Source organism: Labrus mixtus, chromosome 6, assembly GCF_963584025.1.
Source record: "Labrus mixtus chromosome 6, fLabMix1.1, whole genome shotgun sequence".
NCBI classification, from domain to species: Eukaryota; Metazoa; Chordata; class Actinopteri; order Labriformes; family Labridae; genus Labrus; species Labrus mixtus.
The window spans coordinates 29,691,878-29,718,623 of NC_083617.1; the positions used below are offsets into that span (position 1 = coordinate 29,691,878).

Here is a 26,746-nt window from a genome sequence, read left to right on the forward strand (position 1 = left end):
TCAGAGTCAACTACACTGCATGTTGACGTTAGAGTTGAAGGGGATGAGGATGATTGTAGACCCACTCGCAAATCAGCCTGAGCCAAGAATGATCCTGTTTACCTTTTAGCTCACACATTTCTATTAAGGATGACATCCTTCCCCACTCCTTGTCCTTACTTTCCAATCTTCCATCATTGTGAATGTGGGAATTATGCTCAGAATAACTACTGACAAGGAACTGGTGGTGGTTAATATTTTAAGGCTTATGAAAAAATGAGGGTGGGTGTCAAGCTCACTGTTGTTGAGGAGCTTGCTTTAAGCTGTAGCTGGTCGTAAACAAGGTTGTTCATAGATTAATATCACTCCTCTTTGCCTGGCCATTGTGTTGTTATATTCAAGATTGATTTCTTTCTTCTTGCCTTGGCTGCCAAAAACCGAGAGCAGTTCTGGTCTGGATTTTGCACACAAACTGGATAATGACCAGGAGGACAAAAGAAACAGTGCCTTGCTCAGAAGCAGCATGTTTAATCAGACTACGTTTTCTTGTTTCCATGTTTGCATGACTGACAACTCCTGATTCAATTATCCACAATGTCCTTTTATTCCAGATAAGAGTTCCCTTGCCAGGCTAGGTGAGCATCAGGATCATGGGCACCACAGTCGTCACCATTGAGGATGTGCAGGCACTGGAGGTCAAAGAGGAGCAGGAAGAGTCCATTTTGGCAATGTTAGGCATTATTGGCACATTCCTCAACCTTTTTGTAATCGTCTTTGTTTACATCTACACCACACTGTGAGGTTCCAAAGCAGAAGATAGAGGACCTCAAACAGTCTGTCTTGTGTGCAAGCAGGGAGGGACCTCTTAATTAGAAATTCACAAGTGCTGGGGAAAGAGGCTGGACATGAACATCTTCCCCACAGAGAGGAGGAGGGAACTGGAGAGACTGGATAATGATGAGGATGAAGAAGCCGTATTTTCAAGTCACAGCCATGAGCCAGGGAGATAACAAAGGGCTGGATGACATGGCAGGAACAGAGCTCTGCTCGAACCTCCGTGATCAGGGACAGACGGACACTACAAGCTGTCAGCCAGGACTGAACCGTCAGTGGCTTGACAGGAATTACAAACTTCACCTTGATCTAAATTTCTTGGACTGCTTTACTTTGGAAACATAAGCCAAATAATGTAGTCTTGTGGACATAACTGATGCTTTTTTCATTAATTTTACTTTATTTTAAAGTTGGTTGACTGTTTTTCTTGTCTAAAAGGGATTTTAGGCCACATGATTACAAAGTGAGAAGGGACTTTGAGTTACACTAGGATGTTGCTCTGGAGTTGATGTTGGCAAACAAATGCAAGTAGGCTTCAGGACCAAAATTCTTATAGCTTCAGAGCCCACGTCAAAGAGTAGCTTTCCGGGGAAATGTAGCTCCAGACAAACTCTGTTGTGTTGTCATCTCTCAAAATACTGTTGTCTCCAAAATGCATTCGATCAACAAAAGATAACCATCAAAAAATCATCGAGGGTGAATTTCTATAAATGCTACTTCAAGAAAGATGTGAAAATACAAAGGAGGGAAGATGTTTTTATTGAAAACGGGTCTGTTACATCTGCAGAAATGAGTTACATTAACCTGAACAATGTAACTGATTTTATACAAGATGAATATGAGTTGAAGTGGTGTTGAAGGACTCTATCGACTTATTTGTTCATGTTGTTTTCCTGTATTAAAAAGGCTTTTTTAATAAATATTTAAACAGAGTCTAGATGTGTTGTGGAATAGGGGATATTTGAACAATTCATCAGAGAATATCAATAAGGATATTCTGGAGGCTTGTCTGTGGGAAATAACTCAGAAAGTGTGACGGAAAGTAAACCATTTGGGACATCGCAGACGTTATAGAATGATATATGCAGGTTTAAGGTACAGGTGTTCTTGTGACTGCGATTGAAAAATCTTAAAATTTGATAAGGATTCAAAAGGCATATTTCAGGTTAAATGTATGCAAATACAAAGACATGCTTATCAGGATCTTGGTCTTTGATCCTAACATCATTATTTCAAAGATGTAAAAATGAGTATCTTTTTAAAGTCTACCAACTGCTCAAAAAGCAGTGGAATTGGAATTTGGCTTCTCAGTAGAGCCTGAGTGCTAATGGTGTTGAAAAACCGATACTGACTGCTGAAGAGAAAAACTTAAATTAGGAGGCCATTCTTTTTTCCTCTGAAGACAGAATGTGATTAGACCTTTTCTAACTTCACTGGTCACTGTTTTGCTGTGATATTACAATGCAATAGAACTCACAAGGTTGATTTCTTAGGGAAATAACTTATATCTATATCTAAAATTATTACAAATTGTCAAGTAATTTCCATGTGTCCTAATGGCAGCTCAGCAGTGAGGCTCTGTTGAGAAAAATGTGATGACCCCATTTCTTAATAACCCCAAGAATTTTTTTCAGCAAAATGAGTTCTGTAAAAAATGTCGAAACTGGCACATATTGGAAACACAAACAGAGATACTGATATCTTGGAGCCCTTATCGGCTCTTCTATGAGATGGATACAAGAAATCAGAGTGGCAAGCATCTGTAGTCCTATCCTACACAGTCAGGTTATAAATCAGGGAAAAGCATAGCATGGCTCCTGTTATTGCAAAGATGACCACCTCTGGTGCCACCTCACTCCTCAAATCTGCCCCCAGCCCACTTATCTACTTTTTTCAACTGCTTGAAGAAAAGGCCCGTGGTAATAGAATAAACATTTTCACGGGTGAGCAGCGATAAATTGCAAATCCACAGGGATGGATTGGTAATGACTGAAGGTGGTGCTATAGCTTGTTTAGATTTCACCTTGTACTGAGTCCAGCAATATATCTTGTGACAGGGGATATTCTTAAAGTAAACGCAGGGCTTGACATTATAACTGGCCCGTTGGCCCGGATGAATGATTGACAGAGTCCGGGCCAGCTGATTGCACGTTTAGCTGGCCAGCTCGGGCCAGTTCAAATACTGCCTGAAAAAAAATAGACACGTTCTCAATTTCACAGTGCTTTCCTGTCATACCGGTGTTTTGTCAGTAATTATTTTAAAAACGATATAATAGAGCTCAATTAATTAAATAAAAGTTGTAATTTAATCTTGCATCAGAATGGTTCAAGATTAAATTGGTGACTGTTATTTTTCAAATCAAAAGTAACGTTCCTGGGCCAGCGGCTACAATGGTCGGGCCAGTTATCTTTGAAAACTAGTGGCCCGGAGGGGAAATTTAACTTAATGTCAACCCTTGAAACGCACATGAGGTTTGGATGTAGAAGTTCCTCACCTGTGCATGAGGGGAAAAACTTCAGGCAAAGGCATTATTTTTTTTATTTCACTGAAACTCCTACTTTTCACTCAGGAATGCCATTATTCATGGGAAGGGAGTCTCCATTAACACTCCCACAGAACGCTGTCCAGCAATGCAGGGATTGCTGTCTGTTGCACATGGTCTCTCTTGGTATTTGGAGTGATGAATCGTTACTAACCACCATCCAACAGGCCAATCATGTTCAGATTACGCTCCAATATCATAAACAAGCCCATTCAACGTGAATGATGGACCAATATAGCCATTACACAAGTGGCGTTGCCTAGTGGTAACTTGGTTAACTTTAAATCTTGTGTGTCTTGGCAAGTCAAAAGAGGAATTGAATGGTAGAACTGAAGGGATTTAAGGTTGGTAGAAAAACACATACATGAAAATCCCACATCAGATCAGAAAACCATTTGATGTCTAACAAAACATGGTAGAATTGAATCTTTCAATTAAGATGAATTAGTGGTGTGGTGACATTCAAAGGTATTACCTCTCACTAACTGCTTAGTTTCCTGTGATGAAACGCCAGGCAACGGAGGGAAGCTGTCGTGAATCCCAAAAGACTTTGCCAAGAAACGGATGATTAATGTGGAGCAATGTGCTAGCCTGACGGGACTGTGGAGCTCTGGGTACGAGGGAAAACAGCAGCTAGAATACACGAGGTAAGACTATGGGGCAAATGTAGTTAGGGGTAGTTCTGAGATGAGAAGGGGATTTATTTCTTAGGGGGAATGTATGGTTGATTTAGATGATGCAGTTAATATAATTGTATATGGAAATCACAAATGTCCACTAAAACTTTATGCCGATGTTAACAATAACCCCCAGTGTTTGATGTAAGGCTTAATGGTTTCTTGTGGTAAAATGTTGGTCAAAGTATTTCAGTGCGAAGAGCTCAGCTTCAACGCTGTCACTGGCTCTGTGGGCTATTAGAGAGGTATTTGGAAATATCTTAACTGATTGGTATGGACTTATTTTTTTTTAACAGAAAATCATCCTAAAAACATTGGGCATACTTGCTTCAGGTAAGTTTTTTACCTAGACTGTGAGCTTACTTCCAGTTGCTGAATTTTTACATGGTGAGCCTTGAATTTATTAGGCCCTTTGACACCTAGTGAAAGTGAAGTAAAAACAGCAAAATGTTTTTAATGCTTTGAAAAGGAGCAAGATATGTTTAGAATTTTTTGGAGGAACACTTATAAACTCTTTTAGGGGCTAAAAATTCCCGTATTATCAGTATTGTGGCAAATATGGTGAACTATAACCTTAAATGAACGCTTATGCACCGTTTTACACTAATATGACTAAGAAAGCAGTCTTCAGCAAATAATTGTCAAATGTTGATTACACATTATCATTCCTTGCACTTTTTTCTAAATTACCAAGCATATTTTTCTGTAACAAAACCATAATGACAAACATGCCAGCAAACATGCCAAGATAAGATAGGATTTCTTTATTGTAACTGTACAAGGACAATGGAATGCTATGGTAGTTCAATGTACTGCTAAGGGTCTTGGGAATAAATACCAGTTTAACCAAGCGTATTTAGGCAAGAAAAAAAATCCAACAAACTTACCAATTTATAAACCAAACTAAACCTTTAAAATGTGTTCAACAACAAGCTTGTTTTTTCTTTGGGAGGAGTGGCAACATCACATCTTAAGGCGCGGTCACACTGGCCAGGACTAACCGTGCCTAAGCACGATTACCTCTTGTTCATAACGTCGTAATACAACACATGCACGCTTTATGTTATTATGAAGTGTGCTCAGACAGACGGATGGACGAGAGAGAGAGAGAGAGAGAGTGAGAGAGAGACAGAGACAGAGAGACAGCGAGAGAGTGACAGAGAGAGAGACAGAGAGAGAGAGAGACAGAGGGACAGAGAGACAGAGAGAGAGACAGAGAGAGAGAGACAGAGGGACAGAGAGAGAGAGACAGAGGGACAGAGAGACAGAGACAGAGAGAGAGAAAGGGGTGCGCAGTCGAGTCCGCGTCTGCACATCGAAGAACAACACAGAGAGCATGACAGCTACTTTACTGACTTGTTGTCTTATTTTAAGCCATTTTAATCAGACACAGCCGTAAAGAAATTAAAATAAAATAGACGCGCGGGCGAGTCTGCGGCTGCACATCGGAGAACAACACAGAGAGCATGACAGCTACTTTGTGTCTTATATTGAGTCATGTTAGTCAGATACAGACATGAAACTCTGGATTTCTCCATAATGAAGGCTGTCAGCGTTGTGTACCCGCGTGCTTGTGCTCGTGCATGAAGTGTACCGTGCTGAAGCACACCTCTCTGAAGTGTGCCAAAGCCAAGGAAGTGTACCGTGCCTGAGCACAGCACGGAGCGGTCACACTGGCCAAACGAACTGGACTTTAGGGTTGAAGCGTGCTTGGGCACGGTACGGATGACCAGTGTGACCGCGCCCTTATTCATTTCCATTGTTTTGGACAGTCCTCACTTATAAACAGTGCTTATGCATAAAATGGGGACTGAAAATAGCATAAGCCATTTCCCAATCAAAGTTTGTGATGTGACACAAAGCGTAACCGGGACTTATATCTCACCTTGAACTGGAAATATGTAACAACTGTCAGATTTTACTTTTGTTTGTGACACATCTTCAGAGACAAACCAGCAATACGTGCGCTCTAACCTCCATCTCATTCACAAGCAACTCGATACCTGTGTCAGAAAGTTGTTTTTTTGTTTTCCTTTTGGTTGTCACTATGATTCATTGCTAGTAACCTCTGATCTGCCTGCTTATGTATGCCATTTTCATTCATGAGATGCTTTGCATTGACCTTATGAGGTTGAGTGTGTGAATGCAGAGGGAAGAATATGAGGCTGATCCACATGCACACATTTCCAGGTGGATCATGATTTATAAAGACAACGTTGCATCCAGCTGCGCATGTGCACAGTTTTACAAATCTGTATTATGTAAGTCACATACCATTTTCAGGTTTATATATATATATATATATATACTCTTTCATTTCCATGTTTTTTTAATACAGCTGATTATTAGTATTATTATTAAGTGGGACATGCTTCCCTATGTTCTGATACAGTGGTTCATCACTAAACCACATACTAAAATCATAAGGAAGGGATCATTCTCTGGATTTAACCTTAGATGAGCACTAGGGTAAATGGGTGAGCAAAATAGGTTTTATTCAGTGTTCCCTGCTCTCTGAGGGCCTCATAAGCTTCTTTAGCTCCACATATTTGAAGGAGGCAATGATGATGTAGAAGAACAAGAAAAAGGAGTTGAATTAGAGGAATGGGCTGGTCTCTAATGATCCTTGTTTCTTAATGGACACAGTGGAATATGGTTAATGATGCTTGGTTTAAATATATTGGTATTGTAATTCCCTCTAAAAGAGGTAGATGAGGCAATTCATCCTCAACAAATTGATTTTATATTTCATATTGTTAATGCTGTATAAACTGATTATTTGGCCAACAGCAGGGGCTGTGGGAGAGCTGACATAAAGTTGTTATGGAAACATGTAACCAATGAGTTGCCCATTTAAACAAGCATTAAAAACAGAGCAAAGAAAAAAGTGTACACTGTACATTTTTCAGGAGGATTGCTCTGAATATTCTCCTGACCTGGCTATTCACTTATGCACCTCAAAGCGGGACACTATCCCTGTCAGACAGGAGGGGGGGAGGAGTCCCCGAGGTAAGATGTGACATGAAAAAAAGACGCAGAAGTAACAGACAAAGCAACAGAGTCCGTTATAAGATACCATAATAAGAATATTTTCCTTTATATCAATGCCACGAGTAGTTTGGCGGAATAACACTATCAACAAAAGAGTGGAGAAAAACACACTGGCAAACAGAAAACATAATGCAGCCATTTAATTACGTGCGGTTGCATGCATACACTCTATCACCGTGCAGCAGTCACAATATATAAACGTCACTCTCCATCCCATTGGCTCGAGGTGAATTCTCCAGAGAATATCCTGCTGAGTTCTCACATCGGCTCACCCTGAATTGCTGCGGAAAAAATACTAGGGGTCTGGCAGGAGAGAGAGAGGAATGACATGTGGGAAAGGAGCCACAGGCCGGATTTGAACCCAGGCCGCCCGCTTGGAAGACTACACTAACCACTGCGCCACCAGCGCCCCAGAGGTTATTATTTTAATTAAGTTTATCAAGATTCAAACATTAATTGTGGGTTTGGGTTCTTAAAAGTGAAGGCAAAAACTCTGACCTGTTTTCTTGCTCAACAGGATTTTTCAGGTTTTCATCACAGAACGTTTTTCTTGATACTCATTGAAAGCCGCTGCGAACCAACCGGCTCTACAGAAGGCGATCCGGGAACACCCATCTTTCATTTGACTCAGTGCACCATTGCTTTTATGAGCTGTACGCAATGGCTAGTTAGCACAGAGTTATGTCATATGTTATTTAACAGAGTGTTAAATGTAAAGATTTTAAAGGACAATGGGCTATGCATCCACAAAGCTTGTGGCAATACCTAATCAAACAAAGGTCTATAAACTAAACTACACATACATACACACACTGGCATGTAATCGTGTGTCAGAGGCGTTTACAAGATAATGAGGAACAATTACAACATTCACAATGCTTTTTATCAGCTGTTATTTAATTATGAGACCAGCGGCACATTAGCACACATCAGCATGCACACAGAGAGATACTCCTGCAAACTGAAACACCCCAGCAGCATAGGCACACAGAGGTGGCACACATTCAGCTGTGACTGGCCCTGGGCTGATAAGCGACAGCACACAATGGTAATGGGAGAGCAGAAACACTGATGCTTAATCCTCATGTCACTATTCTGTCCGAACTTTATATAAAAATAGTCTGATCAAGCTAAATTTAAAATGGAGATCCCATCATTCCCTTTTCTCAGACTGCTTCTCTGCTGATGAATGCAAGAGAATTTCACCCCTGGATCACTACAGCTAAAAAGGAAATTACTTCCAAGTTACTTACTTAACATTTCCTTGGCAAAATAGTTCTTAAAATTGACCTGGAAATTCATTATAAGTCTGCTAATATGATCAGCCAATATTGACTAATTATCTATGGCATAGGCTTGTTTAAAAAAAGAAATCCAAACATACATGGTTACCTTTAAAAAATGAATCAAATGATATCAAAAAATGGATAAAGCGTTAAGTAATAGACACATGGTTATACCAGGGCGGCTGTGGCTAAGTGATAAAGTCGGTTGTCTCTCAACCTAAAAGGTCAGAGATTCAATCCCCAGCTCAAGCAGTGTATGAATATGTTATAACTAATGGGCACTTTACATAGCAGCCATAGTTATAATTTAAAAAAGGTTAAATCATTCTTAAAATATTATTTCTCTTTGTATTAAATGTTCAATACTAACCCTGAAGGAGTAGTTAAATAAAAAACTGTTCTTATACTCAAGGTCTACTTAGTAGCTTTTCCTTCAGGGCTTCAACACATCTCACTGTCTGCATTACAGTAAAGAGCTGACAACACATTGTTGAGAGCTTTGTAAAGCGAAAAAAGCCCGGGGTAATTACGGTAAACTGCTTTTATGTTACATTGGTGGGGAAAAATTGCCCTTACATTTTTTAATCTGTTTTATCAAAAAAAACCAAAAAAAAAACCCAATAATTTAAAAAATCAGATTTTTTTGGTAGCCATTTTTCACACACTCCTGAAAAACATCTGCAGCTGGACAACAAAGAGTCAGCCCAGAACTAATAACCAGTAAGTCCCTGAGGCACTGGGGCAGGATATAAGCAATGGACTGACCTGACCTGAACAGTCCACTGTGTACTGAGCACTTTGATGGAAGCTTATTGTCTGCTAAAAGGAGACTGAAGGAACAAGGGATTACCAGAGGATGTGCAAAAATCGAGCTGGTTAAAGCTGCACCGCACCACTAACACCAACACGCCATTTAAAGCTCAGGGGTACACGATAACAGTATCATATCGCACTGTTCAAAATGCAACATGATTTTAAAATATCCATAAAGGACAAAGCTCCCTTATCTCTCTGAAAAAAACAGTTTCATCCAATTCACTGAACAATGAACAACAACGCTATGACATCAGATTAAATCTGGGATGAGATTAGAAGAACTGATAATAACTGAAAGACCAGCCTTTTCTTTCTTGAGTGTAAAAATAAGATGATGATCTGAAGATGTCATTGACAAGCCTGAATGAATTAAATTCATTAACTGGGACCTGGTGGTATTCAACAATAAGACACACACAAATCTCAGCTTCAGTCAAGATGCTGTAGCGCCATCTGCTGTTTCATTTAGCAAAGATCCCCCATCCCCAGCACACATTTGTACTTAAACACAGAAGCAGCTTCCCTTAAAATAGAGGCTTAAAAGCAAAAACTCTGCCCTCCAGTTAGGACTGAGAAATTTAAACCAGAGTCATTCAAATCCAATATCTTAGCATCAAAAGGCAACCAGAAGGCAAGAACTTCACATCATGAGCAGAGACCGCAGAGAGAAAGAAAATTTAGACTATTTCAACAACTGGCATAGATCAGATATGAGTGGATCAATGAGAACCCTACTGACCTTGGAAAAAAACAACTTGTGAAAGGATGCACAAACATTGTTATGTGCAGACTGTTGCCATTGAAATGAACAAGTAGGTGTAAGTTGGCAAGAATGCAATTTTATTCAGAAAAATCTAAATTTCTTCCCCTTATGATTGGTGATCATGATACTCTGTTGAAATGCATAAAGCAAAGCAGTTTCAATCAGTAGCATTCAGTTCAGGATGCAGGGTATACACGGTAGTGGTCGCTGGTGCTCTCAGGCTCGCTATGCCACCATGTCTGTCATTTGCACGAAGAACAGTCAGCAAGCTTACCTGAGTCATTGCGTAGGTAGGACGACATGGCAGGGATGAGGCAGGACTGGCTCAGCAGCTCCTGCAGAACGGCTGGTAGAGCTGAACTGTTGTGAGCTCTGCTGTCTGCTGAAGAGGCATCAGCACTGTGGCAGCTGCTGGAGCCTGCTGGATTAATGTAGCTCGCCAGAACCTGGAGAACAAAAAAAAAGGGTAGACAAACTTTCAAACGAGTGACTGAAAAGACTTGCTAATTGGACAAGTTCAAGTATGAACTCTGCATGACCCAGCATGGAGCAGGGCCATCAGGGACGATACCTGTCTTTGACCATGTCACTATAGTATGTACACTCGGCTATTAACCACCTATCGTTAAAGAGGAACCGTACATTTATCTTAATTTAAACATTGAAGGGGGCTTTATGCAGGAGAATCAATTCATCATTTTGGAAGACAGGCATATCCTGATCATTCTTGGAAATTGATTAAAAAGTGCAAACAAAGGCATAAAAAGCAGTTCAGGTTAAACTCCAACCTCTAATACATCATCACACTTTAAGTGTCCATTTTAAGGGCCCTGTACTTGGTTTTCTGTCATTATGGCATGCCAGAGGTTCACAAACTGTTTGTCAATGCAGCATAAGGCAGATATTTTCTTCACTTAAACATCTGAGGCCTATTTCAAGGCATCATAATCTCATGTAAATAAGGACCATGGTAATGACAAAGGTCTAAGAAAGTGTAAAGATCCAGACTAATATTTACAGGTACACTTTGAGGTTAGCGTATTACTAAAATCTGGTTTTCGAAAACAGTCGTAATAGATAGGTAGATTTACCTGAAGTAGACAGGTGACATGCTCCTCTTCTAGTCGCTGTTTGGTGAGGGCCTGCTCTACATCCCACCCTGAAGCTGTGGATCCAGTACCAAAACCGGTTCCTTTGGCCCAGTACAACTGCTGCTCCTCGCTGGTCCCAGCACCGTGACAACTGGACATCTGGGGCTGGTAACGAGAGACAATGTAAAAGGTTAGAAAGATGGACTTTTTCAATTCCTCCTACAAAGCTTGAAGTGTGGTTTGGTTTGGTTACAGGCAAGTATGCAATGTTGTGGACCTATATGATTTTGTAGTTTGTTATTCATCCATCCATGTATGCATTATCTATATTGCTTATCTATGGAGAACGTAGTTGACTGGCACCCCACCTATCATCCAATGTTGACATTGGATAAATGGGGGGGGTTACATTCTATTAGCCCTGTAAAAATAAATCTTCCATCACCACGACAGAAAAGCAGACTTCTTATTATTATAACAACTGACTTATTATTTCAAGTCAAGTAGACTCACAGACAGCAAACAAGAATCAGCAATCAGTGTGTTCTAGTCATTGATTTTTAAGTCTATTATATATTTTGAATTAAAAGTAACTTTTATTGTCTTTCTTATTCACGTCACTTGTAGTTACAAAGATTATCACGTTAGTTAGTCGTAAGCAGATTTAGTCAAAACTAAATTAAAAACTGTCCTTTATTATAAAGTGAGGTTCTGATCGTTACTAAAGATAATGTGTAATCTGCAGGAGGCCACAAGGATGGTAGTTAACAGTGTCATATCATATATAGAAATAAGAGGTTGACGTTTTATTGGATGTGTGTGCCTTTTAAAACAATGTGTTTCCACATCTTTTCTCCCATTAGTGCTCCATTGGCAGCTCCTCTACTGGCGGGCTCAAGGACAGACTCCACCACAGTGACAAGTCTTTGGCTCAAGTTCAAGACATCAGCCCCATGATCAGTCCTCAGCTTTGACAACTCCATAAATCCAGAGAGTGGGTGGGGGGTGGGGGCGGGATGGAGCATGAGACTGGATGTCACCATGACAACAAAAACAAGGCAGGTTTGATTCAGAGTGTGCCAACCCTCCTTTCATTCAAGTTCCAGAAAATGTTTTGTCCTTACCAAACAACCAAGCCAGCAAAGGTCAGGTCTAATTTAATGCATGAATTATTCATGCCCAACAACAAGAATGGTTGTGTTTTTTAAATTTATTTTAGAGCTCAGGTTTGTTTCTCGTCTCTGTCAGTCCAACCTGTCTTCACAGAGTATATGTGCCATTTGCATGAAAGTGAAAATCAACATGTTTCCACCATGTTGCATTAGCACTAGCAGCTCACTCGTCGAGTGATATAAATGTCATCACACTCTCGTACTGTGAATTTCCCTGACTTTTACCTGCTTCACTGACTCACCCAGACTTTGCATCGAAATTTGACTTGTGGGCTGGCAGGAAAAAGTCAGGGTGAAGTCGGGGTGAAAAATGTGTCTCTTCACACATGCAGCATACACCTACATATTTCAGAAGTTTTGTGTTTGTGTGAATACAACAACTGTTGAATTTTTGATTGAAAACTCCTTAAAATGAGGCAGGGTCTCATTGAAACTTTTGACTGAACATTTATGTTCTTTCCAGAGTTCCACACAATTAGAATCTTCTTCGGCTACGTGCTATCGAGGCCCTGCAGACGGCTCAATAGAAATCTTCACAGCTTTATTGACAAGACAGTCAAGGGAAGTTTAAGAGTCAATGTCTATTCATAACATCTCTGTCTGAGGCGTCTCTCCCTGAAGTGGTCAGTAATAAAAAGGGCATGCCAAATCTCAATTTGCCTTCTAGATTTGGGCCGAATAATTAACCCATTTGTCAAAGGCTCAGCGATAGAAATGCAAAAAGGACCTGGAGTCAAGGCCAGTGAGGCAGAAAGCATAAAGCATAAATAGACACCAGGATGTTTCACCCTTATTTCTCTATTAGTCTGAACAACAAAACAATCACTGTTTTATAGATATGACGAATTTGGGAAGTCCTGCACATGAACTAATGGAACATGGTAAAGGAACATTGAACATATGAGGTTGAAATTTGCAGTGGTAAAAAGGATCAAAAAGAATACTGTATCTTTAAAATATACGGACAAGAACATTATAGCAACAGTGTTTTCAAAGTATTTACACATGTAGAAATAGAATGAGCATATAGTGAAAGTCTTCATGAAGATCATTTTAACTGTCTGTTTGTCTGTGTGTGTGTTTGGGCCGTACCTCAGACACACTGGTGCTGGCGTTGGGGTTGCGGGGGGCGTGATGACTGAGAGCTGACAGACAGGCCAGGATCAGGTGGATGGCGCCGATTTCCAGAGCCATGCGGCGCAGCAGGACACCGTCGTCAGTGGTCAGAGGAGTGCTGCTGAACAATGCACGCAGGACGTGAAAAGGCAGCGTGGGCAGCACATTGGCTGATGGAGACTGCAGGATGTGACCTAAGAGGAGACCATAGCAGACAGCGGTATCAGAAAATGTGATTTGGTTATATAAAACATCTATACATGAAGAAATACGGTTTTTACATTGTCGCTTATAGACATAATTCATGTAAACAACTTTTAAAAAGTTGAGCAATAAAATAGCGTTACTTGGTCATAGCCAATTGGTGATTTAGACTTACTGCCCTCTCCGTCATCTGTGACACCCAGCACCAGACGCAGCAGACACTGGGCATGCTTCCTCTCCTTCAGCAGCACCTCTGCATACCCTGGGAGGCGCAGGAACAGCCCAAAAGCTGCCAGTGAGTGAGCAGGGATGGGTGACATGGTCTGTACAGAGGACGATGACGATGAAGATGACTGCGACTGCTGCTTGTTGATGGGCGGGGGCTCGGTGGCAATGGACTCAGGCGCCTCATAAACAAGCTCGCCTGACTGCTCGATGGTCACCCACTCGAACTGGTCACTGTCCTTGGGCTTCTCCTGTGAGGCAGAGGCCACCACCGGGGCGCTGACCTGTGAACGGCAATTCAGGAGAGCAGAGGTTAAATTTAGCAAAGGTGAGAGGAGGCAACACGAGACAGTGCTGACAGGTGAATTAGGGAGAACAGAGCAGAAACTCTGCAGTGTCAGGATGTTGCAAATTCAGGCCAGAGGAAGAGGAGACACTGCTGACCAGCTTCACCTTATAGTTATTCTTAAACATCATTACAATGATTTTAGCCTCGTTATGAGGATTTAAAATAGAAAATACAAACTTTCAGTCCACTAACAACTAGTGTTTCAGAGCTTTCAGCCATACACAGTCACCATGAAAGATGACAACGTCTCTACAGATGACTTGATCAATTTATTAAAGATTTGTTATAGAATTTAAAATTGTCAACTATTGTTGTCAATATGTTCAATACTTATTGATACACAGTGATTTAAAACCATAGATACCTAAAAAGGATCTTCAGTCATATTCTAACCCAAAGCGGCAATGAGCAAAAGAGAGAGAGCAGCTGTGGTCCATTTAAATTCACATGTCATCTTATGCTGACGTTTCATAAGTCCTTTAAGAGAAATAATAGTAACTTTTGCATCTTTATCAGACACCTACAGACAAACATCAGAGGAGATGAGATCGCATGACACTATCCAAGTTGCACAAAAGTATACAAAAAGTACATGTGCAATTTAGGCAGTGTGCAGGAGTTTGCAGGAAATCTTTGCGCTCTGCTTGACAATCCATGAGATGATACCATTTCTAAATTACCCCAAGCATTGTCTTCTTCACAAGATGTTCTCTAAAGAAGTTTTCATGTGAGCCAGATCACCATACATTTGAACTCACAGGGTGGAAGAATTATTGATCCAATTATGATCAGACTCCTGAATCCAATTATTTTACAATCACAGATGATTCAGTAAAACAGATAATATTCACAGTTCGATCGCTCAATCTCCATAGCAACATGACTTAAGAAAAGCCCCCCAAAAAACTTAAAGAAATCAAGATTGTATTTAAAGAAAAAGTGTTTATACCTTCCTTATAAACAATGTCAGAAATATGAGCCAGAAAGAAATTAAGTGCCAAAAGCTGAATAAAATCAGTGTTTCCTTCAAAAAATACGTGATATGACATTCCTACTTTTAACTTTGATCATCAAAGCATACGCTTGTTTCTGTGGCGGGCTTTGAGTCTCACCTGCTGAATGACATCAGGGTAGAGCATTGGCAGCCTCTCCGCGATGAGGGCGAGGCCCCCCATGCCTGCAAAGACCTGCAGAGGTGACTGGATGGGGTTGGTCTCCAGCAGGGACTCATCAGTGGCAGCATCTGAACATTCTTCACCGGGCGTCATTGGCTCGTCCTCAGGACAGCTGTTCAGCATGTCACAGTGGTCAACTGCAAGGAGAGCAAAGAGAGGGCCTGTTGTATGTTCATGCACTGTGTTAGCATAGTATTTAAGAACTAAGCATGTCATGCAAAACAATGTGCATCATCTTAGAATATTTTTCAGGTATAAAAACAGAAAATATGCTGCCGTTTTGGTCACAAAGAGGCTTCACGACTTTTTTTCATGACTGGAAAAATTTGCCTTGTAACTGATTGTGACATTGGAACCACTCTGGCAGCCTCCCCACAAATTAACCTAGACATGAAAGGCATTAAAGTTCATTTCAGTAGCTGTTTTTCTTTGGCAGCTCTATGGTCTTTGGTGCTTTCAGAAGCTTCATTTGGGACTTAAGCTAATTTCTTTTCCACTTCTTACACAACCAAACAGCCTATCACTGGCCCAATCACTGCAGTCACAAATGAGGCTTCATGTTTCCAGTTTAGGATGCACTTTCCTTTAATAGGCTGTGTGCTGATCAAAAAGAAGAAAACATATCACCATCCTGATGACCTTGATTACATTACCATCAGCAATGAAGACAAAGTCGAAACACAGGGCTAGAGGAACAGTCAGAGGTGCTAACCCACCACGACTTTATTGTGATGGCATGGCCTTGCAGATTTATGACTATCTTAAGTACTGGTTGATTGATGGGTCATCTTCTAAAGAGCCACTAATCTCCTTTTATAGAGGAGAAAATTAGGTGGATAATTCATTGCTTGACATGGAACTAGAGTACAAGGGTTTCCTGCAGAGATTAAGGGGGTTGAACTTCCAAAACAGGATTAGAGAATTCTCCCTATCTGGAGACCAAAACAAGAGGCTCATTAGGCAGCCTGCCTGAGAAATAGACCAGCATTACTACAATATGATTTTACTCAAGCTGAGTTAGTCTTACATAAAAAGGAAGCAACATTCATGAAGCGGAACCCTTTCTATTTCAACCTTCTTGTCAAAACTCTTTGAAAATTAATTATTTTATGCAGCGTGTGCATCACGGAGCGCCTCCACTGGGCCAGTAATCCAAGTTATTTGTTAGTCTCTCAATGTGCCTGGCTGTCCAATCTCTACAGCTCCTCTAATGAGGCTATCTGAATTCAGCAGCCACAGATAGGAAGGACATATTGGTTAAATAAAGATAATGACTGACCTCATCGTGTGGCTAGAGTCGGGGCAATGGGCACATTTAAGAATGGGGGAGTTTATTCGAGGTTCATTGGAGGGGAAGTGGCAAATCAGTGGCTGCTCATTTTTGGGAATGTTAGGGTGGAAGAATAAAGGGCTGTTCCCTGTCTGCTTCCTGCTGCATGTAAAAAGGGAGGCCACATAACTGAACCTTAACGTCATCAACTTTAATGGAAGGCTGTAAGCACTGTGGATGAAGTGTCTACACCAGTGGTTCACAAACTATGGTACGCGTACCACCGGTGGTACGCGGGCTCCCTTGTAGTGGCACGCAAAGAAATCTCCACAATATATATTTTTTTAAAACGTTCACCATAAAACGTCAATTTTTTTCTCGTACTCTTATCTTATCTGTCTTGTATTAAGTTGTATTTATATCAAATGTGTTTTCCCCTCTAAATTAATCTAGTTTTTGCAATAAACAACTTTAATCTTCTCAATTTATGCTCAAATGCACACAGACATAAACAACAACAGGAGTACGCCTCGCGTTTTGAAAAGTTCCACTCGATATTCCGTTTTTATTTCAGTACTGAAACAACAGCAAGCAGCTGTAGGCCTACATTAACAAATATTCTGTTGTTTATTGGAGTTAAATATTCTCAAACAGGTTGTTGGTATAAAGTTGTCATTTTTATTGTGCTGCACTTTTTTTTGGATTTGGGTAAATGTCAGAGTTGTGTTAGTTTAAGTGCCAGTTCTAGCGCTAGCACTTAGTAGTCCTATAGTGTGGCTGTCAACAGTCAATAATAAATAACCTCCTGCGTAAAATGTGTGTAGAAATTGGCCTACAGTGTATTTTAACGTCTACCATAATGGTGGTACTTGGAGAGCCAAATATTTTTGGAGGTGGTACGCAGTCTAAAAAGTTTGAGAACCATTGGTCTACACCCTCTGCACCATACTGGAAAAATGGAAAAGGCACAGAAAAAAACCATGTGTAGATGAAAAAGTCTGTCACACTACACCCTCTACCAAACATAGAATGAAAGACTTTGTTACCCACATCTTTAAAGCTCCTGTGAGGAATTTTAACTAGTTATGAAACAGGCTAAATGAATACTGATGTCTCTTTATGAGCAACAAAAGCAAATAAGACTATTAGTGATAAGATTGATTATTTTAAATTATATAGTTGTTATTAACGTCCAAAAATGGCAGCTAGGGGGAAGGTGTCAGACAAAATGATTAACTCCAAGATGCAGAAACAGACTTTTTTTCACATTTTCCACAGCAAAAAATAAAAGTGGGTGATACATTTGACTGCTGCAAAAGCAGAGGGCTATTTTTAGATTTAAAAAAACATCACCTACACATGTGAAGGACAAAATCAGCAAGGAGATAAGACCAGTCACACAGAATAATGCGATACCTGGGTGGTGTAGTTCGCAGCTGGGGCAGGGGGTCAACATATTTTTCTTTCTTTTTTTGAAAAAAAAAAAAAACTTTTATCCTTGGGTATATTTTAATTTTAGGTTTGTATTTATATGAAATGTGTTTTTCTCTCTAAATTAATCTAGTTTTTGCAAAAAAAAACAAAAAACTTTAATCTGCTAATATTATCTGTGCATGCACGCGCACAGACTCAAACACCAGGAGTAGCCTATGCCTTGTGTTTTGAGAAGTCCCACTCTATTGACTGAGTCATCAGTGATGGTATTTCTTCTAACTGGGCTTCCCTACTACAACAAGTCGAACAAAGGTATTTTGATACACTTCAAGATGCTGGAAATCATAGGGGTACCAAAAATCTGAGAAAATAAACGATAAATATAAACAATGTTTTACTAAAAAAGAACAACAACATAATGCTAAATAGCTGAACTATCCAGAATAAAGTGATGAAAAAATTAAACTATAACCTTTTGAAATGGAAACAATAGAACAGGTCAAATCCAATGGACAAAAGCTTTTTGCGCAGTTTTGCAGATTCACCTGTGCTGAGATCATCAATACAAGACATCGATGTTAAAAACTAATCTGGTCTAGAACCGACCTTCAAGCCTGCAGAATCAGGTCGCCAAAAATAAGCAGCCACCTCTGAAATGGACAGGTGGTGTTGTAGTGTTGCTCTCCTGCTATAAAAAGGTCAGCAATATGAGCCCAGCTGCAACCTGTGCTGACTGAATGTCTTTAAACTACACTGTTCTTTTTATTATCCGTCACACTGGAATCAAGGTAAATAGCAAAAAGTACACTTTTAACATACATTACATCAATTCAGCACAACAACGCTGGCATGGCACAAACTTTCTATACGCCACCGTAAATACATGAATGTTACATTTACATCTAAAATCCCATGAATATTTAATGACCCCACTTCTATGGGTGAAAAAGCTTTAATTCCCTGAGGGCTGCACAGGTAAGTAGAAGAGTTATTGTGATTGAAGGGTTTGTGCTCAAAACCACTCCATTAGCTTTTAGACTTCAAAGCAACCCAAGAGAAAGTCCAGGTGATGTGAGCTCAGCCCTGACCAAAGTACAACTCCATTTAATCTTGACGTGGGTGCAGAAAAATGGCTGTGGACTAGATTTCTACTGCAGCAAAAAAAACATTTAACATACAGCTGCATTTGAAATTTTAAACATTTTTGTATTTGTATTCAATTGTATTTTTAACGTGAATTCAGCAGCATTGGGACAGAGGCTGATCTGTCAAACATCAGATTTATACTGACGGCCATGGTTCAGTGAATGTTAACAAGCAGTTACCCAAACAAGAAGATGACACCAGTTGGTTTTTAGCATTTCTTGGGACGATTAGAATTTGAATTCCCTGAGCTAGACTGAAATAATGTTACATAAAGCTTAAAAAAAAAACATTTGTCAAGGAGCACAATAGTCATTTTAAAATATGCTTGTATGGTGGCTCAGTCCATTTTGCACTTGAACACTGAGAGAAGTCTAATGGAGTGTAATGTCTGGGCATATATCTTTTTAGTCTGTCATACTTATGATTCAATAAGAATATTTTTCTATCTAAAATCCCTTCTGTTATCGTTTTGTTCTCTGTGTGCGAGTCACCTGTATGTGTGTTTCTGAACTCTTGCCCATAGAAGAAGACAAACTCAGGAAAATTTTTCAAGGCCAAGCTTAATGTATGTGAACCTATACTTGCTATCTTCTTTTTGAAAATCTGACATGGGGGCGTTGGTTGCCGAGTGGCTAGCCCCAATGTAGTCCTTGAAGAGGGCCGCCCGGTTCGAATCCCACCTGTGGCTTCTTACCCCATGTCATTCCCCACTCTCTCTCTCCCTTTCTTTATCAGAAAAGCTAATGTGTATGTACATGAAAAGATCCCAGTAAGAGACAAGTGGTAACAACTATACTGTCAACTAAACCTTAGAGCTGAATGTTTTTTGGTACCTTTCTCAGTGCGCAGCCTCTTGAAGGAGTCCGTCTTGGAGAGGCCGGGGTCAGAGATGACCTTGGAGCCCAGCTTGACTGTCAGGTTGATGGACTGGTAGCCTTGTGGCAACTTGCGGTCATACAGGAGTGTCAGTAGTTGGGCCAGGGTCATCTCAGGTGGAAGGGGCTGACCTGGAGGGGAGAAAAGGGGGGAAAGGAAAAATTTAGTTCACTGACACATGAACTTTGGCTGACACCTTGATGTCCTGTGGCCATATGTGAGTCAGCATGTTAAAGCTGGGGTATTCAGATGTCTGCAAAGGGCTAAAAAAGAAAAGATGTGAGAATCTGACAAAAACACAACCCTCCCACTGCAGACCTCTGACTTACTGACATATGCACACCCTTCGAGCAAGCATTATACACCTATTTCACATTCTATACATGCTGTATTAGAGCATGGTTAATTGATCAATAAAAGCAAAATACAACTTCATGCCAATGCAAACACTTTCTCATCTTTGGAACTCTTTGTTGCTATGGAAACTGTTTTTTATTGCTTTTTTGTCACTCTCTTTTCAATAGATCTTCATTTTTTGGGGTAGCTGGCTGAGCCTGAACTGAAAAAACAAATCTGCACATTTTTTCCCCACAATTTATTTAATCAGGCTTTGTAGAAAACATTAAAAAGGGTACCCCCTCTCTGTAAAAATGTTCTGGGAATAGCTAAAGTCTCCCATGACATGCTAGATTTCCTGAGGCCTGAAAGCTGAGTTAAGAGGTGGCGCAGAAGATCACTTGAATACTGAAAAACTGAATATTGGATTGTTACCTCATGAGGCACAAAAATAACCTATTCTAACTTAAACCTGAACTTGTAAATGCAGTACCTGGAAGTAGCTTGTGGTAGAGGTGGAAGACAGGCACACTGATGGTTTTGGCTGAAGGGTCCACACCAGATGAAGCAGTCAACTTGTCACTCATCACACGACCCCTCCTTGATGGAGGTCTGGGGGGAGTTGAAAGGGCTCGCTTGGACTGGGACTTTAAGCCTGATGGTAGAGACAGGCAATAAGGAATTATTAGTGGCATGTTAGTAGTGTTCTCAAAGACCAAAATACAGCTTAAAATCTTTTTATTTAAAAATATACACTCTACAGAGAAGTAATCTTTGAAAGTACAAGTTATATATGACATTTCCAAAGTTGTCCCTCAGGTACACACACAACCTACACAATTCTCTTAATGTATGGCATTAAGGCTGTGGGACAGGATCCAGTGGCAGGCAGAGGTTGGCTTATTAGCTGATGACTTTGTTGCAAATGGACAAAGACATGAATGGAACAGAGCCAAATACCTGAGGCCACAACAACGCTGTAGTTGTCCTGGAAGCCGTTGTCTGCTTTCATCTTCTCCTTCTCCTCGTGATTTTTCTTCTCCTTGTCCTCTTTCTGCTCATTGATCAGTTTCGCTGTAATGCTTGGTGTGTCTGTTCAGATAAATATAGAAAAGAACAAAAAATTACGAGTCACATTTTTTTGTCCCAAGGAGGCTTTTTGGCTGAGTTGGATTAGAATTTTTACATCAGCAACATATATATCATGGATCATTGCTAAAAAACATCCTGAAGAATGAGGGGATATAATCTGGGAAACAGTCTACACACTTATCTCAGTTTTATATTTTACCCTAAATCACAAATCAAAATAATTGGTTTTCAGCAGAGAGAGTGATTTTTTTCCTGTTGCAGAAAACCATGTAGATATTTTTGGTCCTCCATCTTCATGAAGCCTTTTTTGATATTTTATCAACTTTTTATTTTTTTCTGTATGTATTCTTATGAACGCAGTATGACCATTAACTGTGTACCTGTGAGTGTGTGAGTGTGTATTCCTCTTTTTCTCTAGCTTGATATAAAAAAACAATTATAAAAGTATATAAAAAAAAAAGACATCTGTGCTGTGATAAAAGTAGAAGCAGTAGATATGGTATGGCCCTGTCACACACACACACACACACACACACACACACACACACACACACACACACACACACACACCATCAGTTGTGTATCAGGCCTTCTATCAGCTGTTCAAGGTCCCAGGAGGTGAGCCATTCATCATGCTGTACCGCTGACCTTTATGGCCAACTAACATCCACAGAATGAAACCACAAGGGCACATGGTTGACTACAGAGTTGACGTCTGGGAAGCAATTTCTTAATCATTGAGGCTGTAATTAAAACTGCAGCAGTAATGGTTTAAAAACTCCTTCCTAATCATTCACCTCTTGATAGGAGTAAGGTTAGAGTGAAGGCTGATTACAGGAGGGCAGCTTTGATGATATTTTTTCAGGCATGTAATTGGAAAAGGAAAAAAACCAGCAGGAAAACATACAGGGTGGAAAGCAGAATTCAGCACATGTCAAAATGTTAACTGCTCAGATATATGACCGACAGTTTATCTGTAAGTGTATTCTAAGCTACATTTGTTTAGATAATGCCAGTAAATATGTGCTCTCATCGGGTTAGAAGAACTACGGTCACCCAGCACAGGGAACGTATGAAGACTTTGTGCATAAGATTTCACCAAAATGCAGAAAACAAATGTATGTTTTTTTTTGTTTTTGTTTTTTTTAAATCAACCTCTGATATTTATTTACAGCATTCTGCTTTTTGTGTCTTTCCTTTTTACTTGAACATTACCTCCTTATTTGTCTATTTGTAATTCATTTGCAAGCCACTGGAATGTTAATGCAAAATGTAAACAACCTTATATTTATATAATGCAGATCTGTGGCTTTTGACAATCCAGCTAATATAGAGATTTGTATGGGGGGCGGCAGTAGCTCAATCCGTAGGAATTTGGGTTGGGAACAGCTGGTTCAAGTCCAGATGAGGACCATAATACGGAAGTGTACGGAAGAGGTGCCCTTGAGCAAGGTACTGACTGAACCCCCAATAGCTCCTTGCGTAGCAGTGTGTAGCAGCCCCACTCTGACATCTCTGTGAGAGAAGAAGCATCTATCAATAACAAAGTGTAAACCAGAATTTCCCTCAGGGATTAATAAAGTATCTGAAATTCTAAAAAAAATATCAAATTGCTAGAATACATGCAAGCAGAAATGTGCTGATGTGCTGCATATAATGCTTTCCACTCTTTCGTCAATTGCACACACTTTCAAATAAATTTCAAAGTTTTCATATCTATAAAAAAAAGTCCTCATTACTAGTTAGGCCTCCTCCTGAGCTCACTCTACCAAGGTGCCATTCATAGCTTAAACATCTAAACAACTTCCAGTATAACTTTTAATCTGAAACAACAAACTCCAATTGTGTTCTACATTTGTAAAAAAAAAAAAAAAAAAAAAAAATGCATGGGCAATGTCTGAAAGTAATGCAAGAAAATGGTGATAGTTAAAGATTACGTGTGTGTGTGTTTCTTACAGTTTGATGAATCTGCTCTGCACCATGAACAAATTCTATCATCTTTTGTATAACGGTTACTTTTTTCACAAAATTTGGAAAGTGGGGTTTAAAAGTATTAACTCATTTCCAAAGTTTGTGTCTGTGTAATCAACCTGGGTAAGAGTTTGTTCTTCACACCACATGCTACCACTTTCAAAAGAAGATGATCTTATTACTGAAGTCCAAGAACACCATTTGTAAAACCTCAACACATCAGCAAAACTGTTTTCACTGAAAGGCTCTAAGATGCTGTGGCTCCATGTTTGTTGTTTAAGAAGCTTGTCAAAAGACATTAACCTCAAAACGTTTTAAACATTTAAAACACAACCAAAGGGATCAGAAGCCTGAGTGGTAAGGCTGACACAAGCAGTGGGTCTACCCTGTTTCACTGTGATCGTGTCCTGGTGTGTGCAGAGCCACACAAACAGCAGCTGTGGGGCTAAACAATATTGATGAAGACTCAAGTCAAGCGTCAAAAACAGTGTTTGATGATAATTGACTGTGAAAGCTGCTGTGAACTAACAAACTCACAGAAAGGTTTGGACATTTCCTGCAAATATCTTTCTGGTACGCACAACAGGCAGTACAGATGTCAGTATTAAAAAGCAGAAAGAGAGGCATCTAGAGATGTGAAAATATTGTTAACCAGGGTCACTATTAACTTACGCCTTAACAACGTCTCCTGGTCGTTCCAAAGTCGAGACTTAAAACTAAAGGTGACCGGGCCTTTTCAGTCAGGGCCCCTCGACTTTGGAACGACTTCCCTGAGGAGATAAGACTCGCAGATTCCCTCAATTCTTTTAAATCCCTTCTTAAAACGTACTTTTACAGACGTGCTTTTATGTGATGTCGTCTTCTTAATGTCTTTTCTTACTGGTTTTACTATTTTTATCTTCTTTTACTTCTTACTGTCCTTTTATTTATGCTCATATCTTAACTCCTCTTATGTTTTAACTTGGTCATTTTTTATCTTACTTATTTTGTCTATTTATGTTTTATATGTATATATACTTATTATTATTAATATTATTGTTTTTTTTGATTATTTATTCACTTGTTTCTATTTCTTTTACTGCTCTTACCTTCTTATTGCTGTTATCTTCTGATTTGCTTTGAGCTCTTTTAGTTTCTTACATCTTTTTAAATCTTTGGTCCTCTTGGTCTCAGCTCATGTTGTTGGGTTCTTGTGTTGCCTGGTTTCTTGTGATGGTCGGGTTATATATGTCTGTTGGGTATCGTGCACTTTGGGTTCTTTTCTGTTGAATTGTATTTAATTATTTTGAGTATTTTGCATTTGTTATGTTCTTGGTGTTGTTTATGTTCTTCTGTGTTTGGTTTAGTTTGTTCTTGTTTTTGCTGTTTGTCAAAGCACTTTGTAAACCTGTTTTTAAAAGGTGCTATATAAATAAAGTTATTATTATTATTATTTATTACCGTATTTAAAAAAGTGCTCTGCCTCTGAGCCTGTCCGACTTAAAGCTCTTTGTTTGCACTTACTGGCGTTGTTTCCTCCTCTCTAGATCTTAGCTTGTGTTGTTCTTACTCTACGATGTTCATCCCTTTGGATAATTAAGCGTCTGCTAAATGAACTGTATAACTGTAAGTCTGCTAAATATCATTAGGGAATACCAAAAGTCAATACTGGCTGGTGATACTTCCCAGCTTCCCTCACAAACCAAGTTTTTTGTCTAGGGAATGTTTTAAGGCTCTACATACCAGAAACCCGGTCCAGGACTTCAGCCAGTGTGGTGGAGATGGGCAGATGGAGGGTGCGATACTTGTGGCCTGCTCCATACATGGGGTGCTGGATCATATGGCTGGTGGCATTAATGCGTCCTTTATATAACTGAGGAAGAAAAAAACAAAAAGAGGGAATTTTTATTAGATAATTCTCAGATGATCTGGAAGAATACCTTGACATGATTAGGTATCAACCCTTAGGAGAAGAGCTTTCAGCTTGATTTGAAAAGATTCACAATAGTATGCTAACATGCTGATGTTTAGCAGGTAAACAGCTTAGTTTTCTAGAATTGTCTCATTTCTTTGTCAATAAGAATGATATTGTCTGAAGTTTTGGGTCATAAATAATGGGATCAAAAGAAAGCAAAAACGATCACATTTCCCTGGGGCCATTTCAATGAACAGATGTTAAAGTGGCAGTAAGTAACAAACATTCTAACAGAAAAAAATGTTCTGCATTTCTCTTTGCTCTTTTTGAAGGCAAAAATAAGCATGTTTAAAAAAAACGTTTTTTGTCAGAATAGCTCATTTCTTATTCGTACACACTGTGCGGGGGTTATGTGTTACACAGGTGTTATGTTTCTCAGCACACCCGAGAGGGGAAAGGATGAGTAAAAAAACAACATCATCAATACAACAGGGCATGGGCTCACAGACGCCAATCAGACACACCTAGTTTTTCAGATGGAAAATTTTAAATGTAATGTTGTCGGTGACAAGCAATGAACAAACTGTGTTATTTTAACCAAAATTCTAATGAAGTAATATTTCTAATGTAGCTTTAAGGTATTTTTAGTCTAGACCAAAGCGAAGGAAGAACAAGACAACAAACCAGCATCCAGCAGACTGTCAGTGTGACACTGCCATTATTAGAGCTCCATCACTTTACAGATGCTCGTGTCATTTCAAGGGCTGAACCTGGCTCAGAATGTTGTTTCTCTAAACCCTTTGGCGTATTAATTAACTGAAAATAGAACTGAATAGTTGAAGCTCTTGAGCTTGAGGCAGATTCATGTATCAGCGTTCAGGAGTCTTTTTTTTTTTTTTTTACATATGTGATGTGATTTTATCTGTTTTCAGGCTTCTAATTTGGATTTTTCTCTCGTCTGGCCTGACAATTGTGCTTAAAAGGAAGAGCAGGGTATCGCCAAATAAAATTCCCAAAAGGTTAACCTCCAACCACAATGGATATCTCTTGAAAATGTCAGGACAGTCTGGGCAGCGGTTGCTAAAATACCTCGTCTGGACCAAGCAGACGACCTTGCTGACCATAGTTCTCTCTGCTAGCGGGCAACAAGGAAAAATAGCCTATCATACTGAGAACAATGAGACAGCAAGGATATGAAAATGGTTTACTTTGGGTAATTAAAACCAATTTTTCAACACCCTGCCCCCAGACACACACTTTTCCTAAAAGAGATTTTCTGACAACCAATCATTAAGCTTATAAAATATAGTTCATTAACGTGTCAATGAGGAACCTTTTTACAGAGCATGCATCAGTCTACTGGGATCATTGTGATAGGAGAAGAGGTTTTTTGTGTCACATTGCCCCCTTGTGGTCACAGCTGAATTTAGCGTCAATCTCTTGTCC

General features: G+C 39.7%; 1 protein-coding gene across 6 annotated transcripts in view; it reads right to left on the reverse strand.

Moving 5' to 3' along the window:
• Positions 1-26,746, reverse strand: part of birc6 (baculoviral IAP repeat containing 6) — a 118,246-nt gene that overhangs the window by 42,662 nt on the left and 48,838 nt on the right. For 4 of the 6 annotated variants that reach the window (XM_061040842.1, XM_061040837.1, XM_061040839.1 and 1 more), the window contains 9 exons: positions 25,129-25,258; positions 21,304-21,435; positions 20,837-20,998; positions 19,965-20,138; positions 15,219-15,442; positions 13,708-14,041; positions 13,305-13,522; positions 11,041-11,205; positions 10,224-10,395 (listed from right to left, as the gene is read on the reverse strand). In XM_061040842.1, coding sequence (XP_060896825.1) covers positions 10,224-10,395; positions 11,041-11,205; positions 13,305-13,522; positions 13,708-14,041; positions 15,219-15,442; positions 19,965-20,138; positions 20,837-20,998; positions 21,304-21,435; positions 25,129-25,258 — 1,711 coding nt within the window. The remainder of the gene's footprint in view (positions 1-10,223; positions 10,396-11,040; positions 11,206-13,304; positions 13,523-13,707; positions 14,042-15,218; positions 15,443-19,964; positions 20,139-20,836; positions 20,999-21,303; positions 21,436-25,128; positions 25,259-26,746) is intronic. The other 2 variants (XM_061040841.1, XM_061040838.1) reach the window with 1 other exon arrangement.